The sequence below is a fragment of the Lissotriton helveticus genome, chromosome 2_1, assembly GCF_964261635.1.
Source record: "Lissotriton helveticus chromosome 2_1, aLisHel1.1, whole genome shotgun sequence".
Classification (NCBI taxonomy): Eukaryota; Metazoa; Chordata; class Amphibia; order Caudata; family Salamandridae; genus Lissotriton; species Lissotriton helveticus.
In genome coordinates, this window is record NC_136059.1 from 609015453 (window position 1) to 609043352 (window position 27900).

General features: G+C 44.0%; 1 protein-coding gene across 2 annotated transcripts in view; it reads left to right on the forward strand.

Moving 5' to 3' along the window:
- The window catches only part of RASGRF2 (Ras protein specific guanine nucleotide releasing factor 2), a 1720695-nt gene that overhangs the window by 1195409 nt on the left and 497386 nt on the right, over nt 1-27900 (forward strand). For both annotated transcript variants that reach the window (XM_078675315.1, XM_078675317.1), the window contains exon 16: nt 22089-22217. In XM_078675315.1, the coding sequence (XP_078531441.1) occupies nt 22089-22217 (129 nt within the window). The remainder of the gene's footprint in view (nt 1-22088; nt 22218-27900) is intronic.

A 27900-nucleotide genomic window follows, 5' to 3' on the forward strand; every position in this document is an offset into this window, starting at 1 on the left:
ATCATTTCGGGCAATACGAAGAAATCTTTTCAGTCTTGCGGGTGGGAAATGATTTAAACTGCATACAATGTTGTAGATACCCACAGCTCCGATATGCTCTCACACCCTAGACAGTGGAGCTTACTGACATACCTGTATATAGTCCCCTGGAAGCCAAAGTCATATTAGACAAACTGACCAAACACGTCTCCCAAGTGTATTGATACCTGGTGATAAATATGCCAGATTCCCTCGACCGCCTGAAAGAGGCTTGGGAGGGAGACTTGTGTTGTAACTTACAACATGAGGCGGAGACAGAGTGTAGATTTAGGCCTTTATTCATGTACTACAACACAACGTCAGCGCACCCGCCGCCTTCAGCCAGCCGTTGTTAACTGACAGGTCAGCGCGCGCCTCTCGCCATGGAACGTTAAGACCCCAACATTCCACCGTGGCGCGAGGAGCGGAACCACGTCGCAAACAACATCATTACATACCCCCCTTTCCTCTACACGCAGGTAGGGAATTAGATAGATAAAAGGGACAGGAATAGGGCGGGGTAGATTGAAGGCAGGAACATAGAAAAGAAAACAATGAGTCATCCCACCATGAAATCATGCAAATGTTGAGGAAGTCTCCTGACCCACAAGGGTCTCTGGTAAGGTTGAGTTCCTTGAAGATCATGAGACTCTTCATTTGTGGTAATTGCCCTTGGACCAGTGCTCAAGTTATCCCCACCGGGGCTTGGTGCCCTCATCTCTGCACCTGTGTGAGCACTATTAAGCAATTGAAGATCGTGAGCCAACATGTAACCTGAACATGAATTCTTTCTAACAAAGGTTTTCGGAGGATGGTCTCGTAAGCAATATTTTGCTACTCTACCTAGGTTCCATTTTTCTCCATTGTCCAATACAACATAGAAAGGGTACACTTCCTTAACCTTGAAGGGTCCACGAAACTTACATAAACCTCTGACCCAGCGTCCTGAACGGACTTTGACCCAGTCACCTACAAGAATATTAGTCAAGATCTTTTTTTTATTTATTTATTGAAGTTTTGTATAGCGCTAGCTGGACCCTAGGGTATCAGAGCGCTTCACAACATGTACAATTATGAGCAAACAAGTTCTGAACGACAAACGAGAGCAGAGAAGAAAACAAAAACAAAAGCATCTCCAGTTTATCAACTCAGAGGCAACAAGAAAGCAGTTACGGGACATATCTCCAATTGGAGGGGATTCAATAGTAAACCTTCCCCGAGACCTTTCTGCGTTACCCTTTACGGTAGATCATACTCTAGAAAGAGGGTTTTGAGGAGTGTCTTGAATTTCGGGAAGGAGGAGGTTAGTCTGATGTGAGGAGGTATGGAGTTCCAAATCTTGGGCGCATTATCCGCGAAGGATTTATTTCCGGTTTTTAGTTTCCGAGCTTTCAGAGGGATGAGTAGAAGCGTTGTTGGAGTTTCTGAGGTTCCTGGACTGACCGGCCCTTTTGAGTTTGGCGGCCAGACATTCGGGTTTGACTGTGTGCAAGGCTTTATGCGTGAGACAAGCTGTGCGGAAGCTGGCACGTTGGTCAATAGGAAGCCATTTCAGTTCCCTGAGTGACGGAGAGATGTGCTCAAATTTCTTTGTTCCTGTGACCATTCTTGCTGCGGCATTGAGGGTGGTGGTCAGGGGACCTAAGTGAGATTTTGCTGAACCGGTCAGAGTTGCGATTCCATAATCAATTCTGGAAAGCACCAACGCCTGCGTGGCCTGTTTGAGATCTTTTGGCGGGAGGAAGGGTTTTATTCTGTACAGCAGCTTCAGGTTTAGGAACACGCATTTTGAGGCTTTTGAGATGTGTTCTTTCATGTCCAGCTTGGGGTCGAGGGTAATCCCTAGGGATTTCACCGAGTCCTTTGGTGTAAGGGTCCCATTGAGGGCATCTATGGCTTTGAGCCATTCTTCAACTTGAGGGTTTTTGTCTCTATTCGAGATGAGAAGAACTTCTGTTTTCTCTTGGTTGAGTTTGAGGTGATTCATTCACAGCCACATTTGGACCTCTTTGAGCGTGCCATTGAGTCATTGTGGATGTCTTCGATCGAGGTGGTTTCCAGGTAGAGTTGTGTATTGTCCGCATAGAGGTGGAAGGGGATGTTGGACTTCCATAGAAGTGTGGTGAGGGGTTCCATATAGATGTTGAAAAGTTGAGGAGAGAGTACTGACCCTTGTGGGACTCCTCTACTGACGGGCCAGGGGTCGGACTCAAAGTTGTTGATTTTTATTCTTTGTTTGCGGTTGTGAAAGAAGGAGGAGAACCATTTTAGTACCGTCTTTTCAATGCCTGCTCGCTCCTGGAGGACTTTGAGGAGCAGGGTGTGGTCAACTGTATCGAACGCGGCCGATAGGTCAAGTAGAATGAGAAGGCTGCATTGGTCAGAGTTGAGAGACATGTGAAGATCGTCTAGGATGTTTAAGATTGCAGTTTCGGTGCTGCATCCCTTTCTGAATCCTGATTGGTGTGGGCCTAGTAGTTTGATTTTCTCTAGGTGTTGGGTTAACTGGGGAGAATACATCTTTCAAGTATTTTGGATAAAAGCGGAAGGTTTGATACCGGTCTGAAGTTGTTCATGTCCTCAGTGTCCAGACCGGGTGTTTTTAGTAATGGGGTAACTTGACCTACTTTGAGGCAGTCAGAGATGAGTCCTGTGCTCAGTGAACTATTGATTATCTTGCAGCAGATTGGGGCTAGGCTGAACTTCATGTCTTTCACAAGGTTCGAGGGTAGCTGATCTAGGGAGTGGGATGAGGGTTTAGCAGCGGCTATCAGCTTGATCAACTCTTCTTCCTGGATGGGGCGGAAGGAGGACCAAAGCGTAAGCGTGCTTACTGGGGAGTTGTTTATTGTTGCAAGTGACGTGGTCCCCTTGAGGGTGGAGGGGTCTGTGCTGAGTGCAAGATCTATTTTGGCGATTTTTTCATTGAAAAAGCTAGCAAAGTTGTCAGAGCGTTTTTGACGGTGCCATGTTGGATGTCGCCGTTTTGGATGTTTGGCTCCTAATGGTGTTGAAGAGTTCATTGGGACGTTTTTTTGCATTGTCTAGGGCTGAGCAGAAGAAAGATGACTTTTTGCTCCTGATGTGTTTATTATAGTTTGTACGTGCTTCCTTGAGTTGATCACGATGGAGGGAGGAGGGATTATTCCTCCAAGCTCTTTCTACTGTTCTGAGGTGTCTTCTTTCCTCATTAATGTCAGTGGTGAACCAGGACCTAGAGGGGGTGTTTCTGGGTTTTTTTAATTTCAGGGGTGCCAGCCGGTCCAATGTGAGCGACAAGTTCGAGTGGTAGAGTGAGGTAAGTTCGGAGGTTGAGAGGTGCTCCCCTTCCATTGGGAGTAGCGTGCTTAGCCCTTCTTCTAGTTTGTCTCGAGGGACTCGGATGTGTTCCTGGCCCATTTAGGGGGTGCCAGAGAGAGGTGTTTGGATAGGGCTGGATGGTTAATATGAAAAAGAATAATGTGGTGATCGGACCAGTCAACGGGAAGGATGTAGTCAATAGTGATTGATTTCTTGTCCGAGATGATAGCATCCAGGATCGCTCCTCTGTGGTGTGTTTCTTCTGATCAGTGTTGGATCATACCGTTATCAAGCAAGAGGCTGTTCAGAGATTGCATAAGCAGGTTTTTAGTTTTGTTCCATCTTTAGTTGAGGTCACCCAGAATTAAGCTGTTCTCGTTTCTGAGAGCACAATGGGTGATCAGATCCGAGAGCTGTGTTCCAAATTCGTTGTGGTTACCAGGTGGGTGGTACAGGAGATAGCAGTGTAGTGAACTATTAGTACGCGATTTGATGATGACCGATAGGCATTCGAAGGAGTTATAAAGGCATGAGGGATTTTCTGAAATGGAGAGGTCGCTTTTGTGAATGATTGCTACGCCACCCCCTCTGTGCTCAGGTCTGTCTTTGTGGATGATTGAGAAACCAGGTGGCACCAGCATGTCCATGCTGGGATAAGACAGGCTGTTCAGCCAGGTTTCCGTGATGAAAGCTACATCAAGGTCATGTGAGAGGATGGCTTCTGCTATTTCAGTCGCGTGTTTGGAAGCGGATCTGCTGTTGATGAGCATGCATTTAATGGGCGGTTCCTCTTTAGGTTTCTGATTATCAGGGTGGGCACTCGGTATAAAGGAAAGGTGTGCTGGAGGTCTGGTGGCTCTTTGGGGGGGGAGGGTCCCTACCCATTCCAGTGATCACTTGGATTACGGATTTGGGTGAAGAGATAAGAGTCGGAGTTTGAGCTAAGGTGGACGGAATCGATATCTGAGGGTGGGGAGCGAGCTTGTGGTAGGGGATGGTGGGGTGATCGTAAGATGAGGCGAGTGTGGCCGCTTCCTGGGGGGAGAGCTTGGGATTAGTTCTTCTGGGTCTGTTTGGGCGTTGACTCCACCCCGCTTTTCGTGAGTGAGGGCCGGGAGTCTGACGGAGCCGCTGTCTGGGTGAGGGGTTGTGAGTCAGTTCTTTTCGATTGTGGCGGAGTGGGAGGAGGTGTGAAGTTTGGGGGTGACAGATGGATTTTTCCTACGGAGGAAAGGGTTTCCTTCAAGCCCTGAATCAAGATTCTAAGCTGTGCTTCTAGTAGGTCGAGGCGTTACATCAGCTTGTCTGGGAGATGGGGAGGGGGGGAAGTGAGGAGCTGAGCCCTGGGGGAGAGGGGCTGCTGGCCATGTCGTTTCTAGGGGGGTTCAAAGGCGGTTGGGTTTGCTAACTCTGGCCTGGCGCTCGGCTGAGGTGAGGCAGGAGGGGGGGTGAGGCCTGGGTGAGGATGGGGGTCGTGATCCGTTATGGTGTGGGGGCTTTGCTCTGGTTGAGTAGGGGCTGGCGGGTGGTGGGGTTGGGAGCCGGTTTTGCCTGGAGGTCGGGCTTCCCCGTGGGCGGGTGCCCGGGACCTGGGTGCGGACTGGCTGGTGGGGGCGGTGGGGCTGTGAATCAGTGGTGGTTGGGCGGAGGACACAGGAGGCTGGAAGGGGTGGATGTGGAGGCAGGGTGTGTATTCGGAGGGGCTGTGGTTGAGGAGGGGGCGAGGCTTGGGGATTCTCGAACCTTAAGGGGGTGGGCTCTGGGAGCGGGCGCGTGCGGAAACAGGAGGTTTAGTGCTTGCATTGGGCTGGTAGGGGGAGTGGGTCGCACCTGTTGTGTGTTATGTGATGTTGCTTTCTTTAGTGCGGGGAAGATGGAGTCGAAGAACTCGAGGTTCTCATCCTTAGCCTGAATTAGTAAGGTGCCGTTCTCATAGATGGTAATCGAGATGTCTCCGCTCAGGGACTGGTGTTTCAGGAGGGAGATGGTTAGTTTGCGGTTGTGGGCTGTGATGGAGGTTTTGGAGATGGGGAGGTGAGAGTTGAAGATCGTGACCCAGAGATCTGGTCTGTCTGTATGGAAGATGAAGTCCATTTTCCGCTGCCCTCTAGATGAGCAGTAGTAGATGTAAACAACTAGTGTTTCGGGATGACGCCTGATTAATTTGAGCTTAAAGTGTTTTTTCGCTTTGAAGGAGAGAGTGAGGGGGAAGGTTATAGCGAAGGTGTTTTGACCGTGGGTGTCAGGTAGTTAGGTGTAGAGCATGAAAAAGTGTCCAATTGCGAAGCCGGGGGCATCTTTGCTGGTCGGGGGGGAATAGGCGGTCGTCAGGAAAGGGGGGGGGGAGTGTTGAGTCGGGGAGGAGTCTGGTGGGGTAGAGCGCGCTCAGTTCAAAGCCGGGCCTCTCTGTCGATTTCGTGCTCCTTAATTGATCAGATGCTGTCTGGGCAAGTAGGCCCTTTTGTGGTCAGGTGGCCCCCTGGTCCAGACGTGAGCTGGATTAGGCTATCCTCTAGGTCCTGTGGGGGGGGGTTCCGGTCCCGTGGAAGTGGGCCTCTCCGGTCCCTAGGGGGGGAGTTGCTCTGGATCTCCAGGCGTTTGCGGAGGGCCTCAGTGTGTTTTGAGCTCCTTGGTGAGGAGCATATGTCCGGGCGGTGCGGCCATTTTGGGGTCAGGCTGCCTCGATGCCAGAAAGGCGCACTGGGGCTCAGAAACCTTAGTCCTAGTGGTGTTATGGTGCGCCTCTGTATTCGAGATGGTAAACCTTTCTCTTCGACTCCAGGCTGGTGACTCTAGGGGTGATATCGGCCTGTGAGTCTATTCTTTTATCAGGATTCAGCTAGCGGGCGGCCATTTGAAGGGCTCCTTAGGAAAGGGCAGATGTCCGGGCGGTGCGGCCATTTTGGGGTCAGGCGGCCTCGATGCCAGAGAGGCGCGCTGGGGCTCGGAAACCTCAGAGCTAGTGGTGCTATGGTGCGCCTCTTTATTCGCGATATTTAACCTTTCTCTTCGCTCCCAGACTGGAGCTTCTAGGGGTGATATCGGCCTGGGAGTCCATTCTTTTATTAGGCTTCGGCTAGCGGGCGGCCATTTTAAGGGCAGGCACTCACCGGCGATGAGAAGCGAAGCGTCGGCTCGACGATTAATCCAGCCTCCGTCTGCCGTTTCAGGCTCAACTGTTCCTTGTGGTCGGCGCTTTGTCTACGACCACCTTGAAGCTTACGCCAATTGCTTCGTCACGGGGTTCCGATTTTCCCCATCACTCAAGTTATTCTGTGTGCTGAGATCGTCACGCCACCATTCCCAGGCACGGGTATGTGATCATCTTATTTGCGCCTGTTGGTGGGGTTTCTGAGCGGTAGGGTGGCGATTCGGTTCTCCTGTCGTGTTGAGGAGGGGGTGAGCGGGGGTTCACATTTAGAACCTGCCGTCTAGTCTGTTGTCCTCTTCCGTGTTCCTCGATGGTTGCAGGGAGCCGGGATTCGGTCACGAAAGAGGGACCCTGTTGCTAGCCGTGTAGGTCAAAGAGGGGGATTGGGAGGGGTCGGTCCGGTCGGGATTTGCACTGACTGTGATCCCTAGTCCCGGAGCTCATCCCCGTAGCTCCCTCCTTGTGTCTCCTGTGTTTACTGTGTACTTTCTTCGAAGCATGCATAGGAATACTCTCGTCACTACCACTCACATTCTTTCCGTCAACCAATTCTCTGATCCAAGGAGGCAACAGTTTAGAAGCTGGTTTTCTGCCTCGCATGGCAATGAAGGGAACCACTCCTGTAGTGGAATTCTCAGTTGTGCAATAAGCCCATACCAATTCACTCAAAGTCTCATCTATGTCAAGATTATTGGTGAGTGCCAAACTTATTGCGCCTTTAATCATGCGATTGGCTCTTTCGACAATCCCATTGGATTGTGGGTTGTACAAAGTGGTGAACGAATGTTTAATACCACACTCACTAAGGAATTCTCTCATCTCACCGGAAGTCAACTGGGTCCCGTTGTCCGTAATAAGGTCTGTGGGATAACCTTCTTCTTTGAAAATCATGCGTAGTACTCTAATGGTAACTTGAGTGGTTATTTCAGGGAGGAGATAAACAATGAGCCACCAAGTATGGACGTCCATTGCAACTAAGCCAAATCTTTTACTGGGATGGACACCTGGCATTGGTCCGATAAAATCAAGGCATATGCTGTGCCACACCATGCCAGGGTCATGGATGGAACTAGGCACAGATTGGGGTCCCACCTTGAGTCTCTTCTCACTTTCGCAACACTCACTGCATCTCTCAACCCAATCAACCACATCTCCATCCATTCCAGGCCACCAAAATTCATTTCTCTTCTTTTTTTTAATTTAATTTTTATTTTCTTTATTAAGTTTTTTTGGCAGCAGCAGAGAGAAGGCACTACATCAGATAAAAAGAAACAGTAATACAATCCAATTCAACAATATCACAGAATTAACGAAGCAATACATCAATTGCTATAAACCAGAAAAAAGGAGAAACACAAGGAAGAGTAAAAGCAAAATACATCTCAAATTCCTTTCCAGTTAGCAATTGGAGACCATAGGTTACGACCGAATGTCTTCTTACTTGTACCTTTCAGTTTATATAATGCAATTTCAAGATAGTACATAGATAAAAGCTTGTTTCGCCATAAGATGAAATTAGGTGGTTCTTCATCGAGCCAGCCTGATGTTATGCAGAAACGAAAAGCGGACATACATATAAACACAAATCCAATATCTGTATCCGAGGTCAAGTTACTAACGTTTTCTTCACAGCCAAACAAAACCATAGATGCTGTTAATTTGACTGAAATGGACAGCTCAACTGTAAGAAAGTGCTCAACATCAGCAATGAACCTTGCCAGTTTCGGACAATCAAAAAACATGTGTACAGCATCGGCCCCATATAGATTGCAGCAATTACAGTTTGTCCCACGCCCTACACTCCATTTAGCTAACTTCCCTGGTGTGTAATAAAGCCCGAAGACGGACATAAAATGCTGGCTGATGAGTGATCCATTCAACAAAACATTTCTAGCAATTACTAAACTTCTCTCTATATTTACACATTGTAGGTTCAGTTTATTCTGCCATTTGATCGCTACAGCCTCTAGATCATCCTCCCTCTTTTCCAAGATTAATTGATAGAGAGGCCCAATTCTTCGCCGCTGCTTAATCGCTTCTAAGATTTCAATATTCCCCAAAAAGATTGAAGATTGTGATAGCTTCTGTAGACAAAAACTGCGTACCTGAAGGTATTTGAAAAAATCCGATCGAGGTATATAATAAGTGTTCATTAAATAGTCAAATGATACAAAATCCTTCTCTATAAATAAATCCCCCAATTTCTTAACACCTAAGTTATTCCACCTATACATTACCCCATCCTGGAATAAAGCTGGCAAAAAAGAGCAATTCTGCAAAGGAGTATACTTCGTTAAATTAGTTCTAAGCCGAAATTTTCTTTTAATAGATCTCCAAATGAAAAAAGCTGTATCGAATATCTTATATTTGGTCTTTTTATAAAAGCGCTGCTCAATAATCCGGTTTAAGCACTGTTTCGCCTCCGTGCCCAAGAGTATTTCATAGATCGATGGGATCAGAAAATCCTCTATTTGATCTTCCAGCAATAAAAGTACACCCATGTGTTGCATTATGGCCATCCAATAATAAAATTGAAAATTTGGGATACCCCTGCCCCCTCTATCTCGAGATAGCTCACAACTTTTCAGTGCTCTCCTGGCTTGACGGTACCCCCATAGAAATCTAGAGCACATTCTCTCTAAACAGGAAAAAAAGCCAGACGATATTAACAAAGGTATAGCACGAAATATATATAGAAATTTAGGGAAAATTAGCATTTTTATCACGTTGCTTCAAATTATTAATCCTTTCTAAAGTTCTATTAGAGGACGCTATTACAGGGTCCAAATTAATAGGAATAATATTGTCAATAGAGGCGGTAATTTTAATCCCAAGGTATGTGGCCTCTTTATCTATCTTCATGTTCTCTGGACGTCCTGCCATTGAATGTATAAGCTGAGTTTTATCAATATTCAACTTATAACCGGAGAAGCGGCCAAATTCCTCCGCTGATTTTACGATATTAGGTAGTGCCGTATTAAGTTCCGCTGTTACCACGGCAATATCGTCGGCATAAGCGCAGACTTTTAATTCCCAACCATTTAGCTGCACTGGTTTAATTGCAGGGTTCCTTTCCAAATTTCTAATAAAAGGATCGATATATAAAGCGAACAGCAGGGGGGATCAGGGGCAACCCTGTCTCGTCCCCCTTGCTATCCGCACCAACCCCGACAATGAGCCCGAAATCCGAATGACCACAGTCGGTTGAGAATAAAGTGTTCTTATTGCCTTATTAAACTCCCCGGGAATCCCCATCTTCTCTAACACCGACCATAAAAAAGCCCAGGTGACCCTGTCGAACGCTTTTTCGGCGTCCAACAGGGCCACCCCGACCGGAGAGCAGGTCCCCTGCGCCCAATCCAGCAAAGATATTATTCGCCTGATATGGTCTGTGGTTCCTCTGCCCTGTATGAAACCATGTTGTCTTATAGAAACAATCCCTGTCGTTAAATCATTTAACCGGTTAGCAATGAGCTTCGAGTAAATTTTGCTATCGGTATTCAGTAAAGAGATTGGCCTATAAGACCCCACCTCTTCTGACTTTTTTCCTTTCTTTTTAAAGACAACGATTATTGCTTCCGCCCATGACCGCGGAGCCCTCCCCTCAAAAGCTTGATGACACACATCCACCAATTCTTTTTTAAGTTGATTTCTAAATGTTCCATAAAATTTCAACGGAATATTGTCTGGCCCTGTGGCCTTACCCAGGGCTAACCCTAAAATTGCGGTCTCTATCTCTTCCCATTCAGGAGGTGCCAAGAGATTCAATCGTTGAACCTCCGATAAAGTTAATGAGCTTGTTTCCTTTAAATATTCACTCGGTTCAACGGGGTCCCCTTCCTCACTGTAAAGTCGTTGATAAAATTCTTGGAAGGCCACCAAAACCCCTCCTTTAGTCTCCTGCATAGCCCCCGTTAGATCCCTGATTTTCAAAATATCGTTATATACCTGCTTCTCCCTTACTCTCTTTGCTAGCAGTCTGCCAGTTCTTTCCCAAACTCATATGCTGTTTCCTTATATTGGGTATAATTAATGGCAATTAAATCAGCTATTTTAGAGTAAGCATTAGCTCTTTTAATCGAGAGATCTTTTTGGGCTAGTTTACTCAAGTCAGATTCCACTCCTTGCCTTAACACCTCTGCCAACTTCTCCTCAGCTCTTGTAATTTCATCAAAATCCTTCCGTTGCTCAATTAAAAGTTGCTTGCGCTTAAACCCAGAGTAACTAAGAGTCTCCCCGCGGACCACAGCTTTAAATGTGTCCCAAACCATTTCCTGGGTTGCCGTGCCTTTATTGACTATGAAAAACTCCTCTATTACTTTAGACATATATTGACAATACTGTGCATCCAATAATGATTTGCGCTCAAAAGACCATTGTGGGGCTTCTGTTTTACCCTCCATTTCAACATTCAATTCCAATACTACCGGGTTATGATCAGAAATTAGTTTGGGGTGGATCTGAATTTTGGCTTGTATTAGAAAGACATGTGAAATAAAAAAATATTCCAGCCAGACAAATTTTAGGTGGGGAGCAGAAAAATACGTAAACCCCGGGTCATTCGGGTTCTTCTCATGCCAAACATCATAGAGGCCATGGTCCAGAAGTAACCCCCGTAAAGCAGTATATCCAAGTTTTTTCTTGCCAATGTATACTGAATTAGATCTATTATCAACCCCTGCTCCCACATTAACATTACAATCTCTGCACAATGAAACTGGGGTAATCCATTGTGCCAATTCTAAATTAATGAAATTAAATACTTCTGGATCATCCAAATTTGGACCATATACATTGCAGAGTGTGAACCCTTGTCGTCCCACCTTAAATTCCGCCATCGCCCATCTTCCCCATTTGTCTGCAGCCGACTTTATACAGTCCACCCACCCCCTCTTTTTCAGTATCGCTACCCCTCTTTTAACTCGGGATTGCTTGGAGCAGACTACCAGCTCCATCCCCATATTCTTTAAATATTCTCTATTAGCCCACGAAATGTGGGTTTCCTGTAAGCAAAGTATATCTATACCCAGTATTTGTATAATCTTTACTAACACTTGTCGTTTTCGGGGATCATTTAAACCACACACATTTAGTGTGCAGATCTTAATCTTTCTGGCCATTGAAATTCGATTTTTCTTATCACTCTTATACCTCTTGCTATCAAAAAAAATCTCTCAGCATGTGATACAGTACAAAACAATGTATAATCTCAAGAGCCTAAGGAACAGGAACAGGATATCTTTGAAGGTGATACCCTGGAAGATGTAGCATTAAGAGATACTAATGCTGTAATGACTCACCTCAATTTATTGGAAAATGAGCTGGGCTCACAGGGGACTTTGTCAGTGCCAGAGTCTGGCGAAAATGTTTATTCACTCTCCGAAAAATCGTCTGATGAGGATTCGGTGGATGACTCGAGTGATGTCAGTAGCGGCGATGAGTCAACGGGGGAAAGTAGGACATCGCCTAACTGCAGCGCCTCTTCTATAAAGAAAAGAACTAAGAGGAAAAAAGAAAGGCAACAATCCAAACTAGATCATCCTCAAGCTTCTGGCTCAGTAATAGTGGAAACGCTAGAGGAGAGGCAAATGTCGAGTGAAACGAGAAGTGTAGAGCCAAGCGCTTCTGAGGCATCACCCCCGCAGGTAATCACTCTTGTCACGATATATGAAACTATGATGGGCCATAGAGCAGAGAGCAATGTTGAAATCACACGTGTGCAGGCTACATGCAGTAAAGTGAAAAATGCAGTAAGACGGGCGATAAAATTAGGAACAGAAACTTCAGACAGAGTTACAGAAGCAGAAGCGCGTATATCTGTACTTGAAGACTATGCCGCAGTCCAGAAAGAAGAGTTGGAGAGTATTAAGGCACACCGTGAGGATTTGTCTAATAAACTGAGTGAACTTCAAAATCACGCCCGCAGACATAACCTGCGCTTTCTTGGGATTCCGGAGGGACAGGAAGGTACAAATCCACGTAAGTTCATTGCAGAACTGCTGAAAGAAGCCTTCCCGGAACTGACTATGTGGGAATGGACACAAGAAGTACAAAGGGCACATAGGTTTCCCTTCAATGTGGGGAAACCTCGTCAAGGACAAGAGAGCCTTCCAAGGGTGATATTAGTGTGTTTCAATAACTTTCTAGCCCGTGAAGACATTTATGACCTGGCTAGACCAGACAAGAAAGCAACAGCAAAGGGGTGTAATTTCTTTGTCAGGCAACAGTCTCTAAGAGGTGGCATTTAAGGCAGTTATTTCCGGATTTTCAAAAGAAAGGGGCTGTTGTATACCTGCAGAATCCGGCGAAACTCAAGGTCATGTTTAAAGGCCAAACCAGGTTTTTCCAGTCAGAAATTCAGGCGAAAGAGTTTTTGGAAACCTTGTAGAACGTAGAGATAGAATAATAATGGTGATGTAATCTATATATTCATGTAGCTGGCCCTAGAGATTGGTTGTTGGCTATATGGTTCTTCTTTATTTTTTTTCTTGTTTGTTTGTGATTCTATCTCCTCTTTAGGTAGGATAAAGTTTTGGTCTTAAGGGCTTGTGGGGGGGGGACACGGTACTCCATCATTGCAGGGACTTATGGTCCTTGGGCCTCATGTGATGGCTAGGTTGGGAGGGGGGAGGGAAGGGCAGGATAGGAAGGGTGGGGGGAAAAGGGGACGTAAGGGGGGGCACGGGTTTTAGGTGGTGGGGGAGTGAAAATGGCAGCGGCAGGGGATTTAAATTCGCTTCTCTCAATATGCAAAATTCATTTCTCAAACGTTTCTTTGTAATAGTTTGGCCCAAGTGCCCTTCATGCGCTAAATCAAAGAGTCTCTTATGAATGCTAAATGGGGGAATTATCTTATCACCGCGCATGATAACCTGATCTGTGACAGTGGTTAACTCGTCAATGACTGCATTAAAAGGTCTAATTCTGATGGGCAAGGTGCTTTCCCTACGTCTTCCATTCGAGATGAGGTTCATGACATTTCTTAGAACTTCATCTTGAGACATAGCTTCTGCCCACTCTTTCTTACTGACAGCGCCACAACTCCACTGAACCACGTCCTCAACACTACAGATAGCTCCTTCTCTCTCTCTTTTGGACACCCCTGTGTTGTCTACTTCCTTCCAGTCTAAGGATAGGCGTGACATACAATCGGCTTGGACATTATGCCAGCCCGAAATTAATTCAACATAAAAATTATACTCCTGTAGTCTGGAGGCTAACCTAGCCAGTCTGGCTGATCCCTTCCCTGTTCCACCTGGTGACAGTATTTTAAACAAAGGTTTATGGTCAGTGCGTAGCTTAAGTCTGCACCCCCACACATACATCCTGAAATATTCCACACCCCAAGCAGCTGCCAGTGTTTCTTTTTCTATAACAGAGTAACATCGCTCAGTAGAAATCAAAGTGCGAGTAGAGAATGCCACGGTTTATTCACTAGTGCCATCATTCTGCGATAATACAGCCCCTATGCCAGTGTCACTTGCATCCACAGTGATAACAGTTTTTCCCTTTACATCAAAAGGAACCAAAATTCCTGCGCTGCATATTTCCAGCTTTATGTTGTCAAGACAATTTTTCTGATCATCCCCCCAACAAAACTTGACACCTTTCCTCATGAGTACCTTAAGGGGTTCTGTCTTACTTACGAAGTTCTTGACAAATTTTGAGTAATACTCAATTAACCCAATGAATGAGCGCAATTGGTCTCTATTGGTAGGAACTGGAGCCAATTTTATAGATGCCAGTAAGTCCCTCTTTGGTTTAACACCATCAGACGAGATGGAATGTCCCAGGTATTCCACCTCAGTTGCCAGAAAGGAACATTTTTCCCTGCGTAACGTTAAACCTGATTCTAGAATTCTGCCTAGAGCATCTTTCAAGGCAGTGTTATGATCACTCACACTCTCACCAAATACCAAGATATCATCCTGGAAATAGATGACATTTTTTAGATCTTTGAAAATCTCTTTGACCATCATCTGAAATACACTTGCGTCCGAACATAACCCGAACGGCATCCTGGTAAATTGAAATATCCCTTCATTGGTGATGAAGGCTGTCAAGTGCTTTGAAGATTCATGCAAACGTATCTGATGATAAGCATGACGAAGGTCAAGTTTTGAAAAGTATTTGGCCCCTTTAAGCAATACCATAAGTTTGTTTATGTTAGGTAGAGGAAAAGTGTCAGGAATGATGTTCTGATTCAAACTTCTAAGATCACCATAGAAACGTAAATTTCCTTCTGCTTTCTGTGAAATTACAACCGGGGAAATCCAAGATGAGCACTCAATCGGCTCGATGACTCCATTAGATAACATTTCGTCCAACATCTTCTTTACCTCCCCTCTTACCATGATGGGAACCTTTCTCAGCTTGTGTTGCACAGGAACAGCATTACTTTTAAGCTTTATCTTGTGAACATATCCCTCTAGGTTGCCCAGCTAATCTCTGAAACACTTTTACCTCCCTCCAAGATGTCTTCCACTGAAAGGTCATCCACCACCATGACTTGTTGAACAGCGTGTGGGTCAGTTCTAATATGGAGGTCATATTGGTGATACCAGCACAAAATAGGGGGCCCGATTCTGCTATATACACTTTACCTTTGACAGATCTGTTTTAAAAACAATTTCAGTTGCCATGTAGCCTAGTATGTCTATCTGCTCACCTTGATACCCTCCAGGGTTAATATCTTTGGGTAGTAATTTTTTGTTAGGCCACTCCTGCTTGAAAATTCTTTTAGGTATGATGGTATATAGTGACCCCGAGTCAACCATTAAATCAACTCTTTTCTTTTCAATGACAAATCCTGCTTTGGGCCTGTGTTTCCTTCTGTCATTTAAATTATGAGGTTCAGTGAGAAGGATTTCTCCATTCTCAACAACATCATACAAAGAAGGTTCAACACACAGGATTCTATCAGGTCTGTAAGAGCATTCATAAACATTAGTCTCTTCTGATAACATTGCTACCTTTCCTTTGTTTGCATCTCTACACATTCTTGCAAAATGGCCCTTGTGGCCACACCTTCTACATTCTTTCCCAATGGCCCAACACTGCTTTGAGTCAGACGTGTGATAAGTACTACAGCACTTTCCACAAGTCTTATTTCCAAATCTACTGGGATACCTTCTACCCCCAAAAGTATTCTTTACACCTTTGAACCTAGTAGAGGCAGCTACCTCCCCTTCGCAACCCTCCACAACAGAAGTTTCACTCTCATTAGACATGTTAATTTTTGAATCCCTATGATCGATTTCTTTCATGCAAGAATCCGACTCTTCTATTATTTTAGCAATATCAATTGCATCCTTAAGAGAGGGGTCTTTAGCAGCCCATAAGCTTTCCTGAGTTTTTCTGCTTCTACATTGAACAATCAGTTGGTCCCGGATCATTTCCTCAGTCATAGGGCCAAATTTACACTTTAATGAGAGTTCGCGAAGTCTAGTGACAAAGTCATCAATAGACTCCCCTACTTTCTGTGGCTGGGTATAAAATTTGTATCTTCTCATCGCTATATTTGTTTCTTTAGCAAATCTCAATTCTAATCTTTTTCGTGCCTCTTCAAAAACATTCTCAATGGGTTGACCACGTTCATTGTTTGCAACAGGTAAGTACTTAAAGATGGTATCCTTCTTTACCTAAATTAGTAAGTAAAGTTGCTTTTTTTCTATTGCTACTGTAGTCCTGCGCGTCCAAGGCTTCCAAATAATTATCAAATATCTCAATCCACTCATCCCATTCTATACTTGGATTCCCTGGTTGATTAAGAAAGTGAGGAGGAGTAGACACTGCTGAAACATCAAGGGCTGTTACATCCATTTTGAATTAAAAGTATACCCCAAAACTTATTCACTACAACACAACGTCAGCGCACCCGCTGCCTTCAGCCAGCTGTTGTTAACTGACAGGTCAGCGTGCGACTCTCCCCATAGAACGTTAAGACCCCAACATTCCACCGTGGCGGGAGGAGCGGAGCCACGGCGCAAACAACATCATAAAAACTTGGCACAACTCTTGGAGGATGATGGAGACAGGCATACACCTCCCCGTGAATCAGTCATAGCCTCGCCGTTTTAACTTATACAATGGAATTACTTTCATAGGTAGTATTATACGTGACACAGGCTCTGGAAAATAGCGGCCTTTGCCTCACTACACAGTCTATGATGTGACACTGAGAGGGGGGACCTTCTCCACACAGTCAGGATGTTTGTGAAGCTGAAGCTGTTCTGGGGGGAATGATGGTGCGCCTGGGGCGCGTGTTGGGCTGGACTCTACCTCAGGACTCTAGACTTCTTCTACTCTATATCACAACTGAGATAGACTCTGACAGATCCAGTGCCGGACTGCTGTAGCTGGGACTGGTGGTGACAAAAAGAGACATCGCTGAGGCCTGGAAGAGCACAGAGCCTGCTGGAGAAATAGATGACTGGACTGGATAGGTGTAGGACATAGGAAATCACCATCTACAAAGCCTGGGGTTGACCCAAAAGCACTACAAAATATGGCCTGTGTGGTGCCAATATCAGGGCATTATCTTCCAAAGAAGCGAAGGCTCACGTTGTGCCCTAGATGAAGAAATCTGGATATATGTCTCTAACCCATAAACTGGGGGAAATCATATGTCCATGTTAGAGCCTCATTTGATTTGACCCAGAAATGTTTGAGCTAGATGTAAAATTCACAGCCCAGGCAGGACGCCAAGAGACGGTCGAGTCACAAAGTAGCAGCCTGCAGTGCGCCATCAAACTTTTTATATTTTTAGACTGGGGTGGTGTCTTCTCACTTGCTGGGAGTTCTCCTCGACATGTATTACTTTCAGTACTACCTGATATATCTGGTAAGTCCATAGGATGTGAGACGGAAGAGGGCATTGGTTTACACCATGGTTGTGAGCAATTAACCTTATCTCAGGCAGAGCTACGAATGGTCTGAGGGTCATAGATTGGGTATGAATCTGATTTCATCCATCTATACAAAGTTCTGCTACTCTCAGATCCTTGGGACCACTTGGCCCTCGATATCACATTAAATCGTCTTTATTGGTTTGGGCAACTGAGGGACCTTGTCAAGTTTGATCTGGCAATATTTCTAACCTTCTGATGAGGCTTGCATCTTTGTTGATACTTCACCTTATGAGTCTCTGGTTGGATTTAGCACACCTTTTTTACGATGGTTGTTTGCAAGATACGATTGCTAGTATGCTGTGTTTTTCTAGAATTTTATCACTGTCTTCAGTTAAAGGGGGTGATTCAGTCAACTTATTGTTCCTTTCTGAATGAAGAGCAGTGGGTTGACTATTGGTGCATCCATAACCTATAACCTTTTCTGCTCCCTATTAGCTTTAGAGTTATGGGGTGTAGAGTTGTTCTCTCTCATTTAAGGGCTTAGAGACTTTCTTCCTTCCTAACAGTAATGAGGGGCAGGCCAACAGACTGACAAAACCTCAGCCTTCTATTTGCAAGATTGTTAGTAATTTGAGGGCCATGAAAAGAAACTGTAGTAAGTTCAGCACCACACATGGCCAACCACTGGTACTGCAACATCCTACTTTAGAAATCAAAGGTGTGAGAGACTTAAAAAAAACTATAGATAATTTTAAATGAAGATAAATAAATATAGTTTAATGTTCAGAAAGTATCGAAAAATAACACGTTTATTATTTCATTATAACATTTCATAACAACCTTTTCTGAATTATAAAAATGGTAGATTACATTTTGATAAAATATAACCAAATGACTTTTAATCTATACATCACTGTTAATAATTATTAATGCATAATACAAATGTGAATTTAGGTGGGAATGTATTTTTTAATTTAAACTTCAGCAAAATAATTTTAAGTTAACATAATTAAATTAATTTAATTGCTAATTCAAAATGATGTTATTAATGCATATCATATTTCTTTAGTTCTACATTTAGAATAAATATATAAACTTAATTTACAATAATATTTAACATTAAAAATGTATTTACTAAAAATTTCCAACTTTATTAAACTTTTTACTTTACAACAAGCGGATCTCCACCACTGGGGTGGTGCTGGACTAAATTATTACCGTATTTTTGTCCCTTTGTTGCTGTTCTATCTTTAGAAGAGTTATTTGTTAATAGCAATGGGCTTACTGTTGTTTTGTGGGTGGGTACACATCCCTCAATAAACCCCTGCCAAACCTCCTTAATCCCTCTTTACTTCTCCCTTAACAACTTCACTTAAGTAGGAAGATTTCCCATTTTCTAGCCACTCTCCTGTCCCTCCCACATTTACTACTAAATGGTATGCTCACCAGTGGCTGCTGGTATGAAACATGGGTGGCGGGGTGTGGAAAAAAAATATATATAACACTTACCTCAGCACGGCCGCCGTCTCTCCTCCATCACCTCTCCTCCGATTCTCTTCCTGCCTCCCGGAAGCAGGAAGCACACAGACTCCCATAAGCCAATCTTGACGCTGCTGTCACTAGTATGACAGCAGCGTTGTAATTGGTCTTAGTGACCTGGTTCGGAACTCAGACAGGGAATGGGAGCCTCTGCATGTTCTCCACTCAGGATGTGCAATACAGCTGGTGGAGAACATGCTAATTGTGCTTGACTGTTTGGCCTGCCCAAGACAGCCGGCTGAACCGTCATGCGCACTTAAGTACATATATTTCCTCCTCCTCTTGCTCTGACAGCCCACCCCGCCGCACCCTCACTTGGCTTGAACTGAAACAATTATTATAACATTGTGTTATTATAATTGTATTTTTCCTCTTTTTGCACTGCTGAAGAGCAGTGGGGGCGGTGCTCCTCCGCCTTAGCGGAGAAGTCCCCGCTGATGCTCATGTGTGCAGAAAGATGGGGAACCATGCTATTCCTGCATTTTTATATGTGGATGACACAGCATTGTTGTCCAGAACGGCGTTGGAGCTCCACAAACTGGTTGAGTCCATTGTGGCCTTCTTGGATGATCTGGATTTGTCCACTAATTTCACAAAATCCTTTGTGATGGTAACGGGCCCGAAGTCTACAAAAACGAGGTTTGGAGCAAAGCGACATGAATTATCTAGGCAGCTGTTGGATAACACTTATTCTAGGTCCCATTTAATTATGAGAATCAAAAACACCCTCCTGAGATTGCTCACTGCAGTCTCTAGATTTGCCTTAAGGCTGAGTAAGAAAGCTTTGGGGGACATCCTGATATTATACCAGGCAAGATGTGCATCTACTGTGTATCATGGGGGACGTGTGTGGTTATATGGACATCTCGCAACCTAACATTGTTGAAAACATATTTTGCAGGCCATTGTTATGTGTTCGCCAGACTGTACCCTCAAATAATTGTCAGCAAGAGTTGGACCTTCACCACCTAGCTGATGTTTTTTTTACTTTGCTCTCTCTGGAGATGGCTCACTGTGTGGTTGAGGCCTGAATGCAAATTAAACAAGAGCTGATGAATTAAGTCTTAGCTGTCTGACTTCCTATAATCTACCATGCTGGATTTGGACTATACATAATAAAGGGTGATTATGGTGACAACCTTAACTATCCTTGTGGGAAGTATGCACATACTTTGGTACACAATGGTGACTTTAGAGTTTTATATGTATGTTGGCTCTTACGTTTTAGTTTCAAGAACTTGTCACTTATGTTTTCGTGTTCGATAAGGTTCATAAGTTGACTGTCTCGCTTCATTTTTTTTGTTTTCTATCCTCGTTCTTGGAATAGCATTGATTCTTTTACTCCTCTTCGGGGTTCTTTTGAGGAGAGTGATAGACTGTCTAACTAATTTTGTTTGGCTGTATCTTTGTGGGGCATTTGGATGGCTGAAACTAGTTGGTTCACAGATCATTCACATAGTTTCGTTTTGCTGAAGATGATCTCCTGCTGGGCTGTGATGTGACTTCCTTGGTGGGGCTTTGGCTCCTAGACCATTGTTCTCTGATTGTTGTCTAATATTGGCTTTTTATTCTTGGTGATGTTGGTCTTTTTTTGGGTATAATCTCAGATTTGGAATTGGCTCCCTAAGGTATTTTGGACTAGGTACCAGGGTGGGAATTATGTTTATTTTTTATTATAGTTTTTTCTTGACTCATGCAGACTCTCTATTCAGTTCCAGTTAAAGGCTAGATATTCTGGGCTTTCATTGGTGGTTCATTGGTGTGGCTTAGTCAGGATGGGGTTTTGTCCAGGTGTTACTGTCTGTTTCACCATTGTCCTTAGTATGGAGTTATCGCTCATTTGTTTTAGGTTCTCTAACTCTTGTGTCCCTTCCATCATTACATTTGTGATACTATTTTACCAAAGGGTACTTGCTATTTAATAGTGATTTTGTCACAAGATTAGTTCTCTGGTACATCCTCAATTATAACATACTGGGAGGAGGAAGGGTTGAGGATGTAATGTGCAGATTATTTACAAGTGATCTTCATTACTCCAATTATCCTTCCTTGTCACTTTACTTATGGACCTTCATCTCTTCCATGATCTCCTCGATCCCTAATACTTAGGGATTGCAGGAACATCTATGGGTCTCGGCTCCTGTTAGAGATACTTGAGAGGAGGAGCCCGACGGGAGGGGCAGTGTAAGGAGGCCAGTTTCAAGTTTGTTAGGTCACGTGGTATCTGGAAGGAAGTGGGCACACTTCCATTAGTAAGTACTGGAATAAAAAACATTAATCGGAGTAATGAAGATTACTGGTAAGTAATTGGCATACCCCTGTGGATTCTCAATTTGCTTGGTAACTACTGTTATTCTCTTGATCAGGAATTCCACCCTACTCATAATGAGGGTCTATGGGTGAAGTGTTAAGAACTTGAGAAGTTTCTTGAAGGATGTCTTCAATAGAAAGAAATGTGCTTTTCATTGTGCAATATCTATCCTTGAGTAGGGGAAACAAATAAAGTGCTCTTCAGGAAGAAAGTTGACTATTTTCAAGCACAGATGAAGCCAGTTATTTCACCAAAATTTCCCTCAGGTCAATGACATGATCACTGTGCAGTGTATGTGTGCCATTTGCAGGTGGGCATGCATTCTGCTTTCTGCTGCCTGGGTACAGGCAGACTGCCGGCTCAGCTACTTCCCTCACATTCAGTTTACTGTAAGAAGGCAGCTCTGTAATCTGGTTTTAGTGGCAGAATACTACAAATCAGCACTGGCCAGATGAGAAGTAGGATTGAGAGGTGGGAAGTAGTGGACTGCATGACACTAAGAATGACGACTAGGTGTGTTGAGATGTTTTGCACTAACACCCAAAACTAGGTATCGGAGTTTAGCATCATTATAGTAATTGAGGATGCTTGAACCTTGAAGCTGGGAGAGCATCATGGACTTGGTGGTTGTGAGCTACCCTTATATTATAAGAAATAGACAGTAACTGAGCATAAAAAGGAATAGTTATTCACTTCACAGTTCCCACTTGTGAGCACTTGAATTCAGAAAGTCCCCGAATGTTTCTATTTTTCCGCAAACTGTTCAGTTGGGCTGTTTCATAGTTTTGATTTGAATATAATAAACATATGTTCAAAGTGGGATATCTGTGACACATTTTGAATCGCAAATGTTAATCGATGTTGCCTTGTTAATACCGCTGATACGGTACTAAAGTTACCCATCTTGTTTTCATGGCAGCTGCCGTCCTTGAATCAGTGTCCTTGGACAGAGCAGGTACTGAAAGCCCTCAAACTGCAGAGACAGCAGAAATGTCTCCCTGTAGATCTCCCTCCACTCCACGACACCTACGATACCGCCAAGCAGGGGGTAAGAATTTCAAAGAACTGTGGCTGTGGCAAAGTCTGGCATTTTCATGTGCTAGAGTATGTTGAATAATTCTGCAAGTATGTGGTATAGTTATGACATCTACATTAAGTACAGTGAGCTATTAAATTATTCTAAATATCAATTGTTCTTGTCAGTTCCAATATCCTCCCTTGCCACACTATGAGCAATTGTATTACCAATTTGTGATATTTTATGCCAGCCTTTTTTTCTAAAGTAGCTGATTGCACATTGTCCTGTACACTTCTGTGTGTTTGTCAATCTGCTCCAAGCTGGGCACTTCATTTACATCATTAGGATGTTAAGTTGTGTACATCTTTTTAGATCGAGCATTCAAGACCTCTTGTATATACTTTAGTATATTCTTATATACGTATGTACTTTGTGGGCTCTGGAGATCAGCCCTAGGACTTGTCTCCTTCTGCTTAGAGTTTTATTTTTCTGTTCAACTTCCTCTATTTAACTGTCTTGATAGAAAACGACCAGTAGAGGTCAGTAAAATACCAGAATTGCTTTCTGCTTGTTCAACTGCCTCTATTTAATTGTCTTGATAGAAAACGACCAGTAGAGGTTAGTAAAATACCAGAATTGCTTTCTGCTGAGGGACTTTCTTTTTTCAATTTTTATGGCAACAGCCTCTATATAACTTTCTTGATAGAAAACGACCAGCAGAGGTCAGTAAAATACCAGAATTACTTTAGCATTCTCTAGATTCCAGTCAGAAATTGTCTTCCACAAGCACCGGTAGACAATAATATTTTCTTAAAATCTTGCTTGTTTCAGCGATATGACCACCGAAGGCCCTGATTTTATATTAAAAACAGAGCTATGGACTATACCATTTTCCGCTGAAAGGCAATATTTCTCTCCATGTGTTCCCATACCTGGCGTGTCACACAGTTTGGTGCTTACTTTCCCTCCATGTTAAAGAACAGTAGATGTTTCAGCACCCAGGCTAATGTTCTGCATAGCTAAATACATATATGGTCTCAAAGGTGAGACCGATTGTATTGCAAATGCTTGTTATTGTGTAACATCCTCAAAAAGATGAAGAGAATAGCAAGCGCTCTCTACCACACAAAATGAATCTTTATTTATTTTCAGAATTCTCAAAGTAAATGTCTGGCCTTTATCGAAAAAAAAGAGAAGGAGGAAGAGATAGAAACACAGCTTTTGCTACTCATCAAAGGTATCCAGGGACCGGCCAGCACCCCACAGGACTGGGATTATTCATATCCACATTTAAGAACTCTGGCTCCCACCTTAGTTATCTTAAAGGGAAAACAAGATTAGCCAGAACCTCCTACCCCGCCCACCTGTAACAGTGCTTTGTGTGCACAGTGCTGTATGACCCTTCCTTAGTAGAAGAACACAAAGATTTCTTCTACACAATTTAGGGAGGGAGCATCTTACACTATGGTGGTGATCTGCGGCTGTCAAAATTTATATTTTGACAGAGGTCCTGCAAACAGGTGTCTCCTCCTCGGAACCCTTCCTGCCCTTCAACAAGGCCGTATCTAATGTACTGCTGGGAACCTGGTCCAAGCCCAGCACAGAGGCTCTCTTGTGAATAGGACAATCATCCGCCGCCATTGCCCTGCACCATGGACCCAAATTTCCTCACCAACCACCATACCCCTGAGAGCTTTGTGGTCCAAGCCTCTACCTTCCACAGTGCATTCCCTTCCGCACAGGGAATCTAAGTGGTTGGACAGTTGGGGTAAGAAAATGTTTTCTTCTGCCAGCATTGCATTTTGGTTGGTGAAAACTGAATGCCCATTGGACCATTACTCCCACTCCCTGTGGAAAATGGTTGCTCATGTGCTGCCACAGGTCGCAGAGGAGGTCCGGTCCATCCTCTCCCAAGCGGTATCAGACAGGAGAGAGGCAGCAAAGATCGCCATTCGTTGTGATCTCGACACTACCGATTCGCTGGGCAGAGCAATTTAATCTATGGTGCCTGTTTGACGCCATGCCTGGTTGAAGACTTCTGGGTTTTCAGGGGATCTCCAGGAATCTCTCATGGGCATGCCATTTGGTGGCACTCGTTTATTCAGTGACAAGGAAGACATGACACTGGAGTGCTTTAAGGACTCATGGGCTATGGCCAAGTATTTGGGCCTCTCAGTGGTCACACATCCTCTGTCTGCCTTTTGCCCCTTTCATGACTACAGAAGGGGCTTTCAGCCACGCCAGCCATACCCCATCCACAAGACAGAGCATGTTCAGCACCACGGTCGTAGAAACAGCTCATTGTGACTCCATGGGTCAGGTGGCCAAAGTTTGGGTCAGATCCCCCACACCAGCAGCCTCAGCCTCCAAACCTTTCAAGACCGGCCCTTCCAGATCATTGGCGGTTGATGGCAGGATCAGCCATCACCTCCACTACTGGCAGAACTTCACTTCAGACAGATGGCTTTTCCAGATAGTCCGAAGGGGCTACTCCCTCCTGTAGGAAGCTGGCTCTGTATATACTATACCAAAGTGAGGTAGTGTTTACAGAGTTCACTGGATACCCCAAAGGCTTTACAGAGGCTAAAGTAGATAATACCTTACTCTCTTTTGTGGTAGTGTGGTTGAGCAAGTAGACTTATCAGAGGGCTGTGTTAATAATTTATTGTATACACTCAGGCAAGGAACAGTTAAACACACTCAAAGATTGAATCCAAAACAAATTGTTTGTACAACAATATTACTTTGTTACTTTGAACCAAGGAGAACTCAGTTGCAGGGAAGTATCAGTTTCAAATTTGCAATATTTTTAAGTACAGTAGGAATGTTGTTAGCAAAAGCAATAGTAATAAGATAGACACTAAGTGCAATGTTAAGAAATGCCATGCAATCCTATGGGAGGAAAATAGTTATGAACAGTTACAGTTAAGTACTCGACTTACACATCCAGCCTTCTGGGGTTTGGACCAAATCTCTGCAAGGGTCAGACCAAGGTGAGTACTGCACCACCAGCTGCACTAGGGAGGCCAGGTACAGAGGTCAATGGACTCAATGTTAGTCAATGGAGACTTGGGGCACCCACAGAGGTGCAGGTTGCAGGTAGATACCTGCGTTTCAGGGCACAGGCCCCAGGGGTTTAGGAAAGCACAGGGTGGAGCATAAGACAGCACTAACCATACACCACCAGCTGCACAGGGGTGGCTGGGTGCAGGGTGAAAATCTGCATCAGGCTCCCAATGCAAGCGAATGGGGAATTACGGTTGCACAAAGAGGCTGCAGACTCGGACCAAGAGGATGGATGAAGGTGACCAACAGCTAGGCAGGCAAGCAGAGGTGTTGGATGCCTGGGCACCATTGGCTGGGCCCCCGCTCAAGTCAGGGGCTGAGGATGCAGGGGTGCCTTTGGACGTAGGAACTACTTTACAGGAGCCGGTTGCGGTCAGATGGATTCTTTGTGATGAGGCTGCAGGAGTCTTCATGGAGTCCAGGAGAGTTCAGCCACTGATGGTTTTGAGGTCAGGGTCTCTGGGGAGACTTCACTGGACAAGTGAGCTACTCAGACTCATGCCTCAGGTCCTCAGTGGGGAGGCATCCCGGTTCCAGCTAGATCCAGAGACCTTGGAGTGAGTTTCTTTTTTTTTTTTTACCAGGAAAGGCAAGAGTCATTTTTACAAAGATAACAGAAAATAACATAACATAAAAAAAGTTATACAGGAGGTAAAGCATACTGAGCAAGTAATCAAACAGATAAGAACAACATTAATTAAAGCTAAGTGAAATCTGAATAGACCATTAAACACTTGAAACATTAGATAGAAGTAAAATAATTATGAATCAACCAATACCACTAGGAGTAATGCCCGCTTTCCAATTTGCAATTGGAGACCAAAGAGCCACCCCTCGGGCCCTAGACCTGACTCCTCTTGTTTCGAATATAGCGGATTCAAATCTATAGACCGCTAGGAAACGCGCTAACCACATCTGAAAACTAGGTGGATCTGCATCTTTCCAACGGGCGGATAGAATTAGCCTTAATACAGCTGTGCCTATAAAGATTAATCTTTCTTCAGAATTAGTTAGATTTAGAGAGCAATCATGACCAAATAGAAACAAAGTTTCTGATTCTGGTATTTTATGATTAAATATTTCTTCCCAGAAAGATACTAGCATTTTTTTGACCAAGGTCAATTCCGGGCAGCTATAAAACATATGAATAAGGGTTGCCGGTCCTTGGGTACATCTAGGGCATAGGTCATTCTCACGTTTACCCCACGAAAATAATTTAGCGGGGGTAAAATAAAGATCAAATACAGTTTTATAGAGTTGCGCTTTAAGATTACTAGCCATAAGTAGCTTCTGGCGCATCTCAAGCACTCTAACAATGTCTACATTAGGGTTATTTAATTTCATAGCCCATTTCTTTTCAGTTTTGTCAAGATCATCATTTTGTTTATTCAACAGAATATTATACAAGGTTCCGATCCTGGTGTTTATTCTAGGTAGTGCATCCAGAATTTCAATTTTATGAAGAGAAATTAGGGACTCTTTGGCTTTTAGTGTAGCAAATAGCTGTGCAAATTTTAGAAAATCTCCATTTGGTAAATTAAATTTAGATTTCAAATCAAAGAAAGTAGTATCGAAATCGTTTACTAAAAACTCCCCGATTGTTCTGATTCCTAACTTGTCCCATTTCTTTGCAGTGGAAACAAAATCCTGACCTTGAATAAGGTTTGAGCGCCAAAGCGGCGTATACCGATTGATCTTCCCGATATGAATATATTTAACCACTTTATTCCATATTCTTCGTGCGCTAACCATTACTTCACCCTTGAAGTCCTTATAATTCCTTGCCTCGGTTTTCCGTAGGAGTAAGCCCTTAGCTTCCTGACCTAAAAGAAGCTCATATATTGTAGGTATTTCTTCAACGCCTTCTGGGCTCTCTAAGTTATAGCCACTAATCATAGGAGTAAGCTGTTTTAAAAATGCTGCCCAATGATATAGAATTATATTAGGTATAGTAAGGCCGCCTCTATCAAGCGGGAGTGATAAAAATGCGAGTGATCTTCGAGTCTTCCCATTTTGACATATGAATTTCGATATAAAAGAATTAATCAACACTAGCATTTCCTGATCAATGGCTAGCGGGATCGCCCGGAATAGATAGAGGCATCTGGGTAGCGTGTTCATTTTTACGTAGTTGGCTCTTCCTATGATAGAGAGCTGAAGGCTATTAACCCTCTCGAAATCACTCTTAATCTTAGCCACCAGTGGATCAAAATTAATTTTTGGCAATAGCTTAATGTTTGTACAGAGAACAACACCCAGGTACGTGGCCTTTTCAACTCTTCGTTGATCCAGACAGATAGTATTATCAGAACATAAAATAATCGGTTTTCCTTTATTGAGAGAATAGCCAGAGCAGCGTCCGAATTCAGTGGTGAGTTTCTCTATTTCACAAATAGCCTCAGTCGGGTTTGATGTAATAACCGCGATATCATCGGCATATGCCAACACTTTGGTTCGAACTGATGACTAATGATAGGTTTAATTATGTTAATGTCTAATAATTTCAAAATAAGGGGGTTAATATATAGAGCGAAAAGCAGGGGTGAGCAAGGGCATCCCTGCCTGGTGCCCCTGGCGATGTTAATATGTCCCGATAATGAACCAGCTGCTAAAATGTTTGCTTTGGGGCGAAGATACATTGATTTAA